The sequence below is a fragment of the Carassius carassius genome, chromosome 37 (genome assembly GCF_963082965.1).
Source record: "Carassius carassius chromosome 37, fCarCar2.1, whole genome shotgun sequence".
NCBI classification, from domain to species: Eukaryota; Metazoa; Chordata; class Actinopteri; order Cypriniformes; family Cyprinidae; genus Carassius; species Carassius carassius.
In genome coordinates this window covers 24791772-24802611 of record NC_081791.1, presented here as the reverse complement: position 1 = coordinate 24802611, position 10840 = coordinate 24791772, and the positions used below count along the sequence as shown (strand labels likewise).

At 39.5% G+C, this 10840-nt stretch overlaps 1 protein-coding gene across 1 annotated transcript; it reads left to right on the top strand.

Moving 5' to 3' along the window:
* The first annotated feature begins 4246 nt into the window (after positions 1-4246).
* Positions 4247-8094, top strand: LOC132118489 (terminal nucleotidyltransferase 5A-like). The gene is made up of 3 exons (XM_059528351.1): positions 4247-4319; positions 4437-5245; positions 6081-8094. The coding sequence occupies exons 2-3, from the start codon at positions 4859-4861 to the stop codon at positions 6861-6863; spliced, it is 1170 nt and encodes a 389-aa protein (XP_059384334.1). The 5' UTR covers positions 4247-4319; positions 4437-4858; the 3' UTR covers positions 6864-8094.
* Positions 8095-10840: the final 2746 nt, after the last annotated feature.

The window sequence follows — 10840 nt, the reverse complement described above, 5'->3', positions numbered from 1 at the left end:
TTCATAAAATGTGATGCAATAACAAACTTCAGGCTCATATATGTTTATCTTGCCTTGTTGCTTAAGCCTTGTTTTTGGGCAGTTCCTTGGAATAAAAGCTGATGTATTACTGCAGGATCAGCCTTGGTAAGAGGAAGACACACTTCCCTAGGCAGAACGGAGGCCAAAGAGGTCAAAGCAGCTGCAGGCTGAATGCCTGTCCACATAAAAACAACAATAGTCAGGCACAGGGCTCTTAATGAATAATACCGAAGTGACATACAGCCAAGCATGGTGACCCATACTCAGAATTCATGCTGTGCATTTAACCCATCCAAAGTGCACACACACAGCAGTGAACACACACACACACACACTGTGAACACACACCCTGCAGTGGGCAGCCATTTATGCTGCGGCGCCCGGGGAGCAGTTGGGGGTTCGGCGCCTTGCTCAAGGGCACCTCAGCCGTGGTATTGCAGGTGGAGACTCGAACCAACAACCCTAGGCTTAGGAGCCAAACTCTCTAAACATTAGGCCACAACTTCCCCATATTTTGATACATGTCTGTCATTTTAAAAACATTCCAAAAACATGGTCAAACTCTTTGTTTTATTTCTGATCTATGAAGAGCTGACTTAAGAATTAGAGCATCTATTTGACGTTATAAAGTCACAACTCTTTTTTATTTTACCACATTTTACTCCCGCTTCACACAGAGACAGAAAACACAGCACGTACACTTCAGGCTACAGCTAACCACAAACCAGTCATGTACGCACTGAGGTTAGCATCATGAACAAACAAAACAAGCTCAAGATCTCTGGAAGATGTCAAACTGATAGAGACAGATATCTGAACAAATAAAAAAATGATGATGCACTTATATATACGGTAATTGCATCAATAAATAATGCATTTTGTAAATATTCATAATGAGCTAATCAGAAAAACATCGTAAATTTCATTTGTTAGTGGTGTTTTTTGTGTCCATCTTCTCTCATTGGCTCTTTTTATATTGACTATAATTCTATATAGACTTATACAATCAGATACAGCAATCATTCCTCAAATATTTATTACAATATATACTGATAAACTTAACATTCACTTCAGTGGTATGAGATGACTGGATGCTTTCAACTTATTTTCTATTGAACTCTCAACAACTGAACTGCAGTGGTCAAACTATTAATAATATGGCGAATTAAGCTACAAACTCAATCATAATGTACAGAGTTTCCATCTAACATGTATTCTAAGGTGCAGCTCATTATGGATTGTTTTTACTAGTTAGCAGTAAACCGGTTACCTCACGTGAATGTTCATAGATTTGTATTGGATGTTTAGACATGGAAAGCGGTTACCTTCAGAATGGAAGTGTATTTTATATGTGAACATCACCTTTTTCACTTATTTCAGTTAATGTCATAAAACTATTGAGCTAAGCCAGCAGTAGTACTGACTTTGTTATATAAACATGGCTGAAGGCACAGAAAGCGAAGGAACAGACAAACGGATTCAACTGAGTGAGTCATTTAGCTGGAACCGCTCCAATTGATTTAAAATCAAATTAGTGCGTTTGATTATTCATTTCAAACTATCCAGTAGCAAAAGTCAGATCAAAAGTAGTGGTCGACTGATATGTGTTTATTGAAAGCCGATATCTCGGAAAGCAGAGGGGGGCCGATAGCCGATATAAAGCCGATATAATTTTAAAATTATTATTATTAATATTTAAGAAATTTGAAATCATTTGACAATGGATTAAAAATAACTACTTATACTTTAAATTACAGTATTTTTCACAAATAAATAAATATTTAATACAAATATTATTAAAAAGGAAGTAACCACTGTGACCAACTCAGTATTCTGGGAAGTTTGTGTGCAGTGGGAATCATATTTTTCAAATAAAGCAAGGGTAACCCTCATTTTACATACAGCACACAGAGAAAATGACGTATGTGACAGTGGGCAAATGCATAAAGCGCAGCATAATTTGAAATCACGTTTATAGTTTAAAGCATTTAGTTCACATGGACCGACCGTCACACAGAGCACACGCGATCATGCTAGATACACATACACACTTCACACGATCTCACAGCTGGATTCAACAAAGTTAGCAAGGTCTTTGAAATTAAATGTTCATAAGTCATTCAAAGATTTGTTTAAATTATATAAATGCGTATTTTGCTTAATGCTGACGGCAAACGAGAAAGTATAATGTTTGCCTTTCTATAACTAATAGGCCTAATATAAAAGCATCCTTTTAGTGTATAAAAAAATAAAGAATGAACTTGACGGCGACTTTGCCATCCCGTCATCATCCCACATCCACTCCTTTGTCCTCCTCCATCCATCCCTAATAAATCTTAAACACTTTGCGTGCTGTATTCGTCCAGTCAGTGACAGTGACACTGCAAATATGCAAATAAGAACATACTGTATGGTTCATGGTTTATTGTTGTGCATGATGATATTGTGAGTATGGGAGTTTTCTAAAACCCAGCAGGGCTGACACAGGGTTGGTGGTCAGGGTTAGAAAGAGAGCGAGCGAGAGAAAGCATGTAACTCTCACACTGGTATAGCTGGGGTAGTGGATTGGCTAAAAGTTCATTTGATCTCATTGCCGCAGTCAAATATAAGTCTCTGTTTTACCTTTTATCGGAATAGAAAGGGTTCGAGAGACAGACACTATAATGCAGTAAGCTCTCACATTTCTATTTTCGTAAAATATATTTTAGTGTGAGCTAAAGAGAAAGCATATGGGCAATTAAAAGAAAAACAGTTTGGTAAATTTTATGACTCTGGGTGAGTGTGTGGAGAGAGAGACAGGAAACTCCTGACCGCTTCAGCTGACCCTGAGGAATGTCAGATTCCTATAGACCCATTCAACAACATCACATGACAACAGCTAATGGGCCAGGTCACAGTTCACCCCAAAAGTAAAAAAAAAAAACAGTTTGCCAAAAGATAACAAAGCATATTTAAGGACTATTAAGTCTTTTTGCATGGCGTTTTATGACAATAAAGATTTTTTTGATTATTTCTATAATTCTATATAAATGCTTTATCTAAAAAGTTAATTTAATTAATAATGTCATCATAAAAAATAATAAAAAGTACAGGAAGTGTTCTCTTTTTTTTCTTCTTCTTTTTTTTCAGCCTTACCAAGCATTGTGTAGTTCCAGTAAATTCAATCAAATTCATATATCTCACTAAACACACATTTTGTCTCCTTTTCCTCTCTCAAACACACACACTCAAACATTCAGAAGTGATTCCAAGAGTCATGGTGCAGGGGGTAATCTAGAATAATCCTACTTTATTGGCTGTTACCGCTGTGACGCAGGTCCGCTCCCCCTGATAGATTCTGGGTGACATCTAGCCTGACCTGACATTACGGTCAGTCATTTATACACACACAGTTACCAACTAGTCTTACACAGACACACACATCATTTCACACACTTCTGCCTCACTCCCTCACAAACACAGGTTTGTGTGGCCATCCAAACAGGGACTTCATTTACCCTTAAATTAATCTAATTACAATTACTACAGACTAACCTTACCACACAATCCAAATCCTAAAATAAACCCCATAGCACGTATAGAAGTGAATAAAAACATTACAGTCTTTATGAAACATTTTCTTTTTGAGAACGTCCACTTAGGATGTCAGATATTTAGTAGCTTATCTCGGGACATTTTTCTTTAAATGTGTTTTTTTCTGTACAGCATGGTTTTCTTTTTCTTTCTTGTTTAATGTGCTTCAGAGACTGAAACCTCATTACTCACCTGTATAAGGTAAAATTCGACTTCAAAGATGATGTCTTTCTCTAGAGGGCAGCATTGACATTCAGTGTTGTCAATAAAGACAGAAAGGATGTTTTGCTAGTCAGCTTTAAGTGATTAATTTAGTATGTATGTCATGTATACCTTCACGCTATTTACCTTTAGAAACTTTGCCATTTTTAACTCATATGCCAAGTTGATTTTTTTGTCTTATATTTCAGTGTAGTTGTTTGTTTACACCATACAAAAAGAATAAATACTCAACACATTTAAAATAAATTACCAAGCTATACTTTTGCTTATTATAAATATTCCTGTACTGCTTTAACAGGTCGTACGTGGGTATAGCTGTGTAAAATATTACCGTAGGTGTGAAGCGCGTGTCTGGATTGGTGCGCGCAGCTGTCACTCAAATGTTCCGTCACTCCTGCTTTAGTTCACGGTTTAATCTCTATGCGTCCTCACTGTGTGCAACCGAGATGACATGAGCAGCCAACACTTTACACAGAGTAGCAGCTGAAAATGTGATCATACAGGTAGGTCTTCCATTTACATATTAGGCCTACTGATTATGCGCATCTATATTCTTTCAGTGCTTAATTTAACAGGGTCTGCACATTATTGATTGACTATTTATGTACTTGTTTTTACAGAATAAAACAACATGTAAAGACTCAAAGCTTTCGGCTTTTGCTTTAGCTGTGGAGAGGGACGGGGTATTCTGCTATTTGCCATTCGTGTTTCTGGAAAGGCGTGCCCTTTATTGTCGGACGCGAAAACTCGTCGTAATCATGCAGCAATCATTTTGATGATCACGGCCACCCCCCCCCCGAGAGCCGCGAGAACCCACGTTCACCGCCCTCGCCACGAGAACTTCAGCGCTGTGCGCAAAGGCGCAGACGGGACATCTGGAGAGCTTTTACGCACAGAGGTGAGGCACAGCGGCAGCGCCCTGCATGCAACACGAATGACAGGCGTGCATATAAACTCTCTGAATTATTGTAACATTTATTTCTTGCATCCGTTCATGTGATACGGCCAAATTGTAAGACAAACAAATCTGTAAACACTCGCCATGGAAGAGAATCTAAGTAATTTGAGCGTGCTGAACTGGGAGCAGGTAAAGCGTCTGGATGTCATCCTCACCGAATCCATCCCCATTCACGGCAAATGGAACTTCCCCACTTTGGAGATGAAACCCAGGGATATCGTCAAAGTCGTGCGGAGTCGCATGGAAGAGCGCAAGATTCACGTCCGGGAGGTCCGGCTGAACGGTTCCGCGGCCAGTCACGTTCTCCACGAGGACAGCGGTTTGGGCTACAAGGACTTGGACCTCATATTTTGCGCGGATCTGAAAGGCGAAGTGGAGTTTCAGACCGTCAAGGATATCGTTCTCGACTCCCTCCTGGATTTCCTGCCTGAAGCTGTGAATAAAGAGAAAATCACACCAGTTACATTAAAGGTAAGCGTTTAGTGACTTTTATTTGTTTTAAATGTGGTGTAGTTAAACCAGGAGAAACGGGTCTTTTGCTGTTTTTCTACATGTGGTTTTGTGCACTTTACAGCTGGGAGACCAGCTAAAAAGTTCAGCAAACCTGCATAGCCTGGTTTAAGAGGGTTTCAAGAAAGGTAGCTAAAAGTCCTGGCTAGTAATTAAAAAGTTGTGGATTCAAACCTTGCAGGAGTTTATTCATCACCCTCCCAGCACTTAACCTTAGGTTACTCCATCAGGACTGTCTTTAATTTAAGTGTACTGTCACTCTGGATAAGAGAGATTCAGCTAAATGACTACTTAGTAACTGATATAATTCCATATGTTTAATGTGCTAAATAAAGGGGAAGTGCACGACATGTTATAATTTGACACAGACTTGACCTAGACATGTCCTAGAGAGCGTACATTAGATTTAAGCTGCAAGAGATAAGGACACTGGTAGTAAAAATGCTGGTTTCTACTACAAAGAGGATTTCTCTAAACCAATTTACGACAGGATCCGTTTTCTCCTCTCTTTACTCAGTGTATGCAAAGGCAGACAGCCTTTTCATGTATGCAAATGATGCTGATATAATTTAAAGCAATAGCGATGCAATGGAAAGCCTTTACTGGATATGCAAAGTAGTAGTAGTTTTCTTGCACACATTTCAAAAATGCAGAGGGGAATGATTTTTGTCTGCTGAAAAATTTAACATTGTACCCTTTTGTGCATCTCCATCTTTTAATGTATTTGAACAAGTTTCATTAAGCAAATCTTAACGCTCACATTGTCCTCCTCAAAACCTTTTTTCTCTTTCCTCAGGAGGCTTACGTGCAGAAGATGGTGAAAGTGTGTAATGATTCAGACCGCTGGAGTCTAATCTCCCTCTCCAACAACAGCGGGAAGAACGTTGAACTGAAGTTTGTGGATTCCCTGCGGCGCCAGTTTGAGTTCAGCGTTGACTCTTTTCAGATCCGTCTGGACTCCCTCCTCCTCTTCTACAAGTGCTCTGAAAACCCCATGTCTGAGACATTCCACCCCTCCATCATGGGAGAGAGCGTTTACGGAGACTTCAATGAAGCCTTGGACCACCTGCAACAGAAACTGATCTGCACACGAAATCCAGAAGAGATTCGAGGTGGCGGCTTGCTGAAGTACTGCCACTTGTTGGTGCGAGGTTTCCGTGCGGCTTCGGAAGCCGAGATGAAGCTTCTCGAACGCTACATGTGTTCCCGGTTCTTCATCGACTTCTCAGATGTGGCGGAACAAAGGCGCAAGTTAGAATCGTATCTGCAGAATCACTTTGTGGGATTAGAGGACCGTAAGTACGAGTACTTGACCACCCTGTATAGTGTCGTCAATGAAAGTACAGTATGCTTGATGGGACACGAACGGCGACAGATTCTGAGCCTCATCACCATGTTGGCGGTACGTGTTCTGGCGGAGCAGAATGTAATTCCCAATGTGGCTAACGTCACTTGCTATTACCAGCCTGCACCTTACATTGCAGATGGCAACTTTAGCAATTACTACATTGCTCAGGTGCAGCCAGTCTATGCCTGCCAGCCCGCCCGCACATTCTCATCGTGGTTGCCCTGCAACTGACCAATTGTTAACTCACATTTGGTCCGACATGTCTAATTAGAGCACTCGCCCAATGAGACCAGTTGACAAGTCTGTATTTGTGTGCTCTACAATGTGAGAAAAACCTTTCCGAACTGGCTGCTGCCAGCTCACTGCAAGGAGAAGCTACAAGCACGTCAGATGAAGAAAAAGGAAGGGGAGAGTGAGGTAACTTGGATTCGTTCCCATCAGGCAGCACATTCTACATAGGCTTTCCATGGCTATGTGCCAGGCCTACAGAAGCACAACACTGGCTGAGAGGAAACACCATGGGAACTCTATGAGAGTAATACAGACACAAAAGGGACTATCTTTGTGTTTGTGTACATATGTGTGTGATAGACATACTTGAAGAATCAAAGATGTCCCGCATATTGTGTTGAAAGGGCAGATAGATTAGCAAGAGAACTTTTTTGATGCCCACTACTCATGCTATAAGACTGAAACCAATGGACACTTTTCTCATGCCAAGGATATTCTCATAGATACCAGATACCCAAAAAACAGATTATCATTTAAGTGCCTTAAACTGGTTTTAATTTTAATTTTAAATCACTCTGTTAATGACCCCAAAGTATGTTGGTCAAGACATCTTTTTGGAGTCACATATGAATGAAGGTAGTGTACAATAGCAAATGGATAGACGAGTTTTAAAGGTCACTTCCAACGGATAGTTTTAAGACCTATTTCTTATAATGTATTTGTTTAGGGGCCTATATGAAAGTGTTGCATGAGATGCTTTTTACAACCGAGGCACTTGCAAGATTGGTATACCTGTGTGTAAGACTGTACATATGAGTTTTTCGCAGCTTCTTGTCTCATCTAAACTGACCTCAATGTACTGTTGGCTCAATGCTGGCTTAGCTCAGATTAAAATGTCCACGGCAATGCCATTACATCTAAGGCAGGGAAGTAAAACAGGTCGAGGCCGAACAGGAAGAGAACTAATGAAAGTTGTTGTTATATCCAGGTTACCTGGCGTCTTTCTGAAGGCCTAATTATCACACAGCCACCAAATCCAGAGATTATACCTTTGACACATCTGACCTGCATATCCTGGGGGATTAAGACCAGCATATACATAGCAGTGAGAGGCAGAAGCTTGTTTAAGGGAAGCAGAACATATACCAAAGATATTCTTGATATTCCTCAAGATTGTGAAGCGTAAAAGCATCTACATGCTGTTGGAACTCAATGCAACACAATCCCCCAGTTGAATCTGAATGCTCTGACATATGTTAAGGCTCTGTCCCCAATGTTACCAGTTCCAAATTTTGGTGATGCAGTACTGCATAGACTGTCGAGTGGTGGTCCAAAGGTGCAGACAGGGCAAAAGGAGGGCATTAGGGGCACTCGGGAGCACCTTTCAGAAATAAAAATCGGAGACCCTGTCCCAAATGATACCCTAAGCCCTGGCTGTCCTCAGTTGGTTCTACACTCTGGTGATGCAATGCTGCATATACTGTCTGGTAGTAGTATAAAGGTGCATACTGAGCAAAGGGGTGGAGGCATTCTATGCTCACATTCATATGAAGGTTGCCACAGATCTACGGAACAGCAAGTTGGGACAGGGCTTGAGAATGTCACATGTACTTAGGGATAAATTCTCCCTAACTGATCATACAAAGATGGACACATTCCTCTCATACGCATACTCGCATATAATCATATCTCTTATTTTTCTACTGATTCTGCTATTTTTGTACATTTAGATGTTTGTGCTAAGGTCTTGGTTAAGACCTTACTCTAATGCTGTGAAAAGTACTGTTGTGTTTTATGAGTCGAAAGACCCGACTGAGCATTAGTGCAGCAAATTCTCAACAAACGTTGGTGTAAATTTTCATATCGAGTCATTGCATTTGGGTGCCCACACAAGTGTGAATGTCTCAGTCTATGTGTGTTTTATCTTGTAAATTAAACTTGTATGTGAATTCAGATGTGATATTCTGAGCTCACTACTGTCAATATGTGTCATGTATTTGCCAACATGAATGACTCATTAAATGGTAATTTTAAACGTTACATTGGCTTAGTGATGTTTGTTATCAACAAAACATCGCACAAGCCACTGTTTAACCCTGATCTCTTGTTGTTTGTCTATAGATGATCTCTTCCTGTTGTGCGGTTTTAACAAAACCAATGCACAGCATGACATACATGACCTGCTGATAAGATTAGCATTTGCTGTGTTTTGAATGGTTTTGCTGGTTAATAGTATGCTTGACTAACACTACCATTTACTAGCATAAACAAGTCAAACATAAATGCCGGTATAAGATGATTATTTTGTCAGGGAACTTAAAAAGAAAAAAAATCTACCTGTTTAACCATTTCTACACATAATCTTCAGTGTTTAATGCACTTTGGCAACAGTACGTCTCTCAACAGACCTGTAACTGTTAGCTAAGCAATACACAGTGCAAGAAGATTTATCGCAGCCTACATCATGTTGCCGTAGACAGGATATTGCTCCAGCTGTTCCCAACTGTACCTCATTTACTTTCTCCCCTTTGTACTTTCTCAATAGGACTTGCTGCTATAGCACACTTGACTTGGGTAAAAAACTTTTAGATATTTATATTTAGTAACTTTTGATATGTGCTGCTATCTAAAGGTTGTCTCACACATTCTCTTTTAATCTTCCTTCCACTGTCCATATTTCCACTAAGAGCCCTAATAAGGGAAAAAATAACAATTAAACCAGCCTAAGTTGGTTTGCTGACATTCGCCTGGTATTGCACAGAGTTTTGCAAAATTTAGAGTTAAGTAATCTGAGAATTTGAATCGAGTTGGCCAGACCACATGAGAAGTTGAAATAAAATGGCAAAAAGAGGAATTTACTGAACTGTAATTCTAAGAAAGCCAACAAAGGCAATGCATTGTGGGAAATACAGTGTTCTTCCACCCTGGTGCACAAAAGTTAAATGGTAACATATAAATACATATTTCGATAGGTGGCATTTCAAGCTTTTTTTTTTTCAAATCAATTCAGCAAACTTTTAATTTATATGCTTATACAGGCCTATAAAAGTATTTTGCATTTTATTTCTACCTTTTTACATTAAAATTCAAATTGAAAATAGGCAGTTTATTTACTACTTCAATCCAAAACTGAATTGGAATTTAAAAGTCATTCTGGGAAATCAATAGACCAACTTAGGCTGGTTCAAATGAAATGCTTTTAATATTTAGACTGTGATTCAGACAAAGTATTAATATTCCCTCTGTTGGAAGATAAAATTCTGCACTTTTACAAAGAAAAATAACATTCTTGCTCAAAAAGGCTGAGGATGAGTCATTTGTCAATAAGTATAGCTCACTGTTGCTGAGTTCCTGTAGCTTAAATAATTCTTAAATAGTTAAATAGTTCATGTTGTGCATACATCAACAAGGTCATGGAGTTTGGTTTTCAGGAAACTTAAATTAAAGTTCATGCTATAATGCATGAAAGTAAACAGTGAGTGTTACATTTACATTTAGTCATTGTCGTTTTTATCCAAAGCCACATACAAATGAGACAATTGAAGCTATCAAAATCAACAAAAGAGGAATGATATGCAAGTGCTATGACAAGTCCCAGTTGGCTTAATGCAGTACACATAGCAAGGTTTTTCAGTGTTGAGTGTTACTTTAGCAATGAGGCAAAGGGAGCTAACTTAGATAACATCAATGTTAATAGGAGACTAAACAGTTTAGCTCCTGCTTTGACATACGTACGCTAGCTTAGCTTGTCCTCCGGGTTCAGCTGGATGAGAAATTGGGTCTGAGGGTGTGTAACGTAGAGGGGGCTGGGCAGGGCTAATGTTATCCTCTCGTTAAGCGGCACTCTGAATATGCTATATTTAGCTCTCCATGAGAGGGATATTAACCCATCTCCCCTAATCTGATTAAACGCTTAATAGTCTTGTGCTCAACAGTCTAGGGTAGTTACAGCGTTTGGGTTTATGAGTATTGCACTG

Excerpts from the sequence above, each read along its gene's own strand:
- LOC132118489 (XM_059528351.1), top strand. The coding sequence starts at position 4,859 with ATGGAAGAGAATCTAAGTAATTTGAGCGTGCTGAACTGGGAGCAGGTA. Across the intron at positions 5,246-6,080 it reads TCACACCAGTTACATTAAAG|GAGGCTTACGTGCAGAAGAT; the intron begins GTAAGCGTTTAG and ends CTCTTTCCTCAG.